This window comes from Triticum aestivum, chromosome 5A (genome assembly GCF_018294505.1).
Source record: "Triticum aestivum cultivar Chinese Spring chromosome 5A, IWGSC CS RefSeq v2.1, whole genome shotgun sequence".
In the NCBI taxonomy this organism is placed as follows: domain Eukaryota; kingdom Viridiplantae; phylum Streptophyta; class Magnoliopsida; order Poales; family Poaceae; genus Triticum; species Triticum aestivum.
In genome coordinates this window covers 552,923,360-552,928,859 of record NC_057806.1, presented here as the reverse complement: position 1 = coordinate 552,928,859, position 5,500 = coordinate 552,923,360, and the positions used below count along the sequence as shown (strand labels likewise).

The following is a 5,500-nucleotide window of genomic DNA, read 5'->3' as shown; positions in this document are numbered from 1 at the left end:
GGATGGGAAGTTGCGGCTGGCCCTGGCCCGGCGTGGTGCCGGGGGCGGAGAAGAGCGGCGCCGACAGGGAGGCCGTAGTGCCCGTCGACACGGCGGCGGTAGTGGAGGGATCGATGGCAGCGGCGGTGGGGGAGGCATGGGGCAGCGGTGGCGGCGGTGGTGGGATTGGCGGGGAAGACATGGTCGAAACCCGGGTACCAGATACCAAGGTGTTAGCGGCTAGGGTTTTGCCCGGTCTTGGTCGGAGACAGTAGGGGAAGGAGGAGGAGGGGCGAGGGCTTGGGCGCGGCGGCCGGCGGCGAGGCGCCGTCCTGGTGTGGTGCGGCGGCGGCGAGAGAAGGAGGCGGCTAGGGTTTAGGGTTTCCGGCTCCTCTGAGAGCCGGGCAATAGAAATAGTCTTATTGCTTAAATCCAAAAAGAGTCTTACAACCTATATTTATATCCTAAATAACTTGTAGAAGAATTAACCTAAAATAACTTGCCTAAGATAACTTGCCTAATCTGAAAATAAAAACTAAGATAACTTGCGGGCCTAAGCCTGCCTGTTGGGCCTCCTTCGGCCATAGACCTGGCCAGTCATAACAGATCTGATGCGCGTTGGATATTGCACCCCATATATCTGGCAGATCACATATTCACATATATAGTTATAATATCTCCAACCTTGGCATCATTGAAGAACAATAACACCAGCAGAACTTCATGTATAAGCAAATAAGCAACGGAGCTTGAAATGGCGACGGTACAGAAAACTAAAATTGAAATGCAAAATAGAAATGGTCTCCATCGCCACAAGCATCATCATTCAAACAACGGCTTTAATACTGGCAGTGCTGACCTGTGAAGTCGACGCGTTCATTTCTCCACTTGAAAGCTCTGTCCTCTGCAGCCTCTCAGGCAAGGTCTCCATCCCCATGCACGACAGCAGCAGCCACACATACGTGAGCAGCTCCACGCCGGTGCCCAAACTCTTGGCATGTAGATACCCACGGCTCCTACTTGCAGAGAAGCAGAGCATCTCCACCCACACGCCTTCAATAACCTCCCACATCTTGTTGTCATCACCTAGATCCAACAACGCTTTAGCGAGCTTCCATGCATCTTGGATGAATTGTGTAGTTGGATATATCTCTGCATCCGGCGAAAATTCTGTGCATTCAGCAACTTCTCTGCATTCTGTGAGCTGCAGCCTGGAGATTATTATCTGCACAAGTTCTCTTTCGATCTTCTCAAGCCATTCCCTTTCGGCCTTGAGGATCTCCTTGGACATGCCGTTGCCAACCTTCCAACAAAGTGAGCCTTTGCTCCTGAGGATCCACTTCGACACGCCCTTGAGAACCTTCCATGTAACTGAATCTTCGCTCCTCGAGATGTCCTTCGGCCGTTGCTTTTCTTCCGTCAGGATGTCTTTAAGCCATTGCTTTTCTCCTTTCAGGATGTCCTTGAGCCATGGTTTTTTGGCCTTGAAAATCTTCTTGAGCGATGGCTTCTCATCCATGAGGATCTCCTCAACTTCAGCATTAGCGGTCATAAAAAGATGTCTTCTGGTGCCGGCCAGTAACATCTCAGGATTGACAAACAGTAGATATATCATGTAATTGGACATTTCCCTGCACCGGATGGCTCTTTTGTGATGAGGAGATCTTTCACACCAAACAGCACACCCATGGCCATCGCCAGATGCATCCTGAATACATTGAGCAGTGGCGCACTGGTGATCTGCTGATGCTCCCATGAAGTAGAAGCAGAAATCCGTGGCGATGTGCCAGAGAAGGATGCTCTCGTCGAATGGCCTCCTTATGCTGCAACCGAGGTCTTGCTCGCACTTGTTGGCCTGAAGTGTCCATAGGCCTCTGCGGTCATTGAACTTCCAATAACTGTCAACATCCTTCATTTGATCTTCCCACCCATTCTTCACATACTTAAGAACCAACTCTGTAATGGCAAAAGATGTGTCGCAGGGCTTCATGGACCAATGTTGGTCAAGAAAGTCCTTGCAATTGAAGAAGTTCATGATGCACATCTTCTTGATGTGCCTTTTGTTGCGAGCAAAGAATCCTACCAGTGTATATTGGCCTACAAAGCTAGTTTTCAGTACCTCATTACTCAGGGCACTTAGTAGACTACCAATAAGGCCAGTTGTTTTTGCGTGTTCATATAGGCCAGCAACCAGAGATCCCAAACTGAATTTCACTTGACCCTTTGCAATACTTTCTCTCATCAAAGAAATACTGTAAAACTCCAGCACAGCTGTACAGTAGAATAAGGCATATGTAACCTTGACATCGTCAGCATTATAAGCTTCACTGTGACTATTGTGGAAGAGGCCGATGGCTGCCCATGGCAGAAACAGAGCTGAAACCCGTAACCAGCTAGAAAGAAGCCCCAAGATACTTACGTTTACCTTGCTTCTTTCATCCCATAAGATGAACATCTTTCTTTTAGTGTAGAGAAGATCAAATGCTCCAAATAGTTTATTTTGCAACAAAGCATATGCTTGTTTTCCCTCGAGAACCCAGAAGGATTTCAGGATACCAACTCGATCAGAATACGGTGATGCAAGGTCCAGAAATAGCTTATAGGCCCCAAGGTCCATATTATAGTCATCAAGTCGGCTTCTTTGTTCCCTTTCTTGGTTTCCCAGGCTTCCCAGTTTTACATTTTTTAGGACACTTCTCCATGTGTTTGATGTCTGAGGGTGGGTGTCAGACTCAAGATCCATCACAGCAGCTTCTCCTTGTGCTCCAGGTTGATGATCGGCCTCGAGGTCCACCGCTTCATCTTCTCCTTGTGCTTGAGGCACATGAGTGTCAGTCTGAAGGTAAACTCCATCACTTTCTTGTGCTTGACAATGAGGGTTGGTCTGGACAAAAGCCCTTGCCTTTTGCACGTAGTCTTCAAGCGAGTTGATCCTGCTTTCTCTGTATGTGGTCCTCCTCGGAGCAGGGCTGACTAGACTGTTAATGCTAGCGCTCTTGAGAGCCCAGGGCTTCTCTATGCATTTGAGGATCCCGGGGACAAAGAACAAGATCGCTGCCTGCAACAACCTCTTGTCGCCGCCTGGCCATGATTTGCAGAACACGTAGATGGCTACCGTGATCTGGGACACGGCCGTGACGACGTGCCGTGTCCATAGCTCCTTGTCCTCAATGTTGTACGCAGTTATACAGTCCTGTCCACCGAGGTGTGTCAGGAGAACCGGCGCCCACACCACCTCCAGGATACTATTGCCCTGCCCAGAGCTACAATCTTGCCTCCTCTGGCGTCCGAAAAGGATGGCAAGGGCGTATATTGCCAGAGCATCGCTGCCTAGGTACGCAAGCCATATTATTGATCTGAACCAGGAAGGGATAGCATGCTTACGGTGGGCAGCAGAGAGGAAGAGGAGCCACTGAACCAAGAGGCTGCCCAGGACGAGGACACGCAGCTGCCACTCCTCCCACCATTGCACAGCACCGGAGATACCCATCTCTGGCTTTTCCCTGCTGTCTCCGGCTTTCACTCAGTCATCGGTTGAAGAGAGCTCCATCTCCATCTTATTGGAAGTAGAGGAGAGGTAGTGGTGAAGACCGGTGAGGAAAAGGATGCGCAGCTGCCTGCCAATCAATTCACACAGACAATTGGACAGTCTTGATGGCTTGAAGAACTATTGGATGGTCTGGATGGATTAAAAAAGCTAAGTTTTCCGTTGGGCCTTCACGGCGAGACACGCACACGCCCCTACCATTACTCCATTAGCAACCTCAAGTCGTCGGAAGTCGTCTTCCTACTGTTCATCAACGCGTGGGATGCAGACGGACGTGTCTGTCCGAGAAGCAAAAAAATTGCACCAATTGTCGTTACTTTAAAGAATCATGTTAGCTGAATTTTTCTGTTGGCCGACATGCGGACGCCCGCTTACATCCCTATCAAGTATCAACACGGCTCCTCTGAAGTCAATAATAACTCCATTGTTTCTTTTCGCCATCCCTGAATCATATAGGTAGATGAATACTAATAATAGTAGAGGTCGTCGCCATTGCAGCTCCATAGTGAATATTCATGCATAATATATGTGCTACTCCTAAATACTCAAGTACGCCCAGTGCAGCTCATCAACCAAACCTTCCCTTTAGCTCTTCCCGTCCTACGTACTACAGTATGCACTCACAAGTGAGAGAATCCAAATCTCCAACTCGAACAACTCTGTTGAGTGTTGGTGATATGAAAGAAGCACTCCGGCAGTTCTCATTAGCTGGCTAACTCATCCAGCTAAAGCTAGGTACGTACGTATCAGGAGTTCAGGCCGCAGTGGGACGGAATGGGAATAAATGCAAGCACCTGGCGGACGGGCGGAGGCGGGCCTGGGTCCTGGCGCTCTTCCCAGCTTCCGGCGAACGGAGGAGGCCTTTAGATTTAAGACGAGGTTGATGAAGTGATCCGATCCGGCTCGTCGTAATCGCCCGGCGGCTGGACGTCGACGAGACCATCTCCTCGCCCACTCCGCCGCCTGGAGTGTCGCGCGCCATCGGTGATCAGGTCCACTGGCTCCCCATGCCCTGGTTGCGCGACGGCGGCGTCTCGTCTCCACGCCACCACCAGCACCGCCGACGAGTCTGTCTCTGGTGCCTGCGTACGAGCGCGCGGCCGCGCCGGTAACTCGTCTGATTCTATTTTTATTTTTTATTTTTGAGGTGACGGTGAGCTCGGGTGTTGTTGGATTCTCACTTGGAACGGGATTGTTTTTTTTTAGGATGAACATGAGTTTATTCATCAAAAAACACAGTCAATTACAGCGGTAGTGCTTAAACTTGACGCAAACAGTCACTTTAGTGCTAGAACTTGCGACAAACATTGAACCGGTGTAACAACTTGGCTCGGACGTGCAAATACGATGCAAATCTCGGATGTGTACACCCGAGCCGCTGATTAGGTGCGCCAACATGGCATGGGTCCCGCCGTCAGTGACTCGAAGGCAGATAGGAGGGTGTGTGGCCAGTTTTTTTGCGAAAACTCCCTTGAACTATTTTTTCCCCCACAAAAGCCACGTCGACGTTGGAAGATGCGGTTTCATTTTTTTCCGACTCTATGGCCAGTGGGCCTATGTGTACATAGTGAAAATTAATAACAAGAAAAGAAAAGGAGGCCTCCACGTCTAGAACGTGCGACCCTTGCCCATGTCAGAGTCGATCCTGGTTGCTACACCATTCAGTCTTTACAACTTCAAATAAATTTTGAATTCATCAATTGAATATTTAAATATAAGCAGCACATGTATATTTTTCTATTAATTAAACATTTAATCGTTCATATTTAATAAAATAATTTATATAATACATGTGTGTATGTTTAAATGTTTTTATCTACTAATCATCGTTTGTATGTCTAATATTTATAAAAAATAAATAGTTGAACATTATTTTAATTACTTACCTTTCACAAATATTTTAAAAAGAACTAGCGCGTGTAAAATGGGCTGCACTATCTGCAGCTGATCTAAGCTCCACATGTATCGTCCTTA

At 48.4% G+C, this 5,500-nt stretch overlaps 1 protein-coding gene across 1 annotated transcript; it reads right to left on the bottom strand.

Annotated features, from left to right (window-relative positions):
* Positions 1–805: 805 nt before the first annotated feature.
* LOC123101531 (uncharacterized) lies at positions 806–3,488 on the bottom strand. Its single transcript, XM_044522937.1, has one exon. The coding sequence runs from the start codon at positions 3,467–3,469 to the stop codon at positions 806–808; it is 2,664 nt and encodes an 887-aa protein (XP_044378872.1). The 5' UTR covers positions 3,470–3,488.
* Between the last annotated feature and the right edge of the window lie 2,012 nt (positions 3,489–5,500).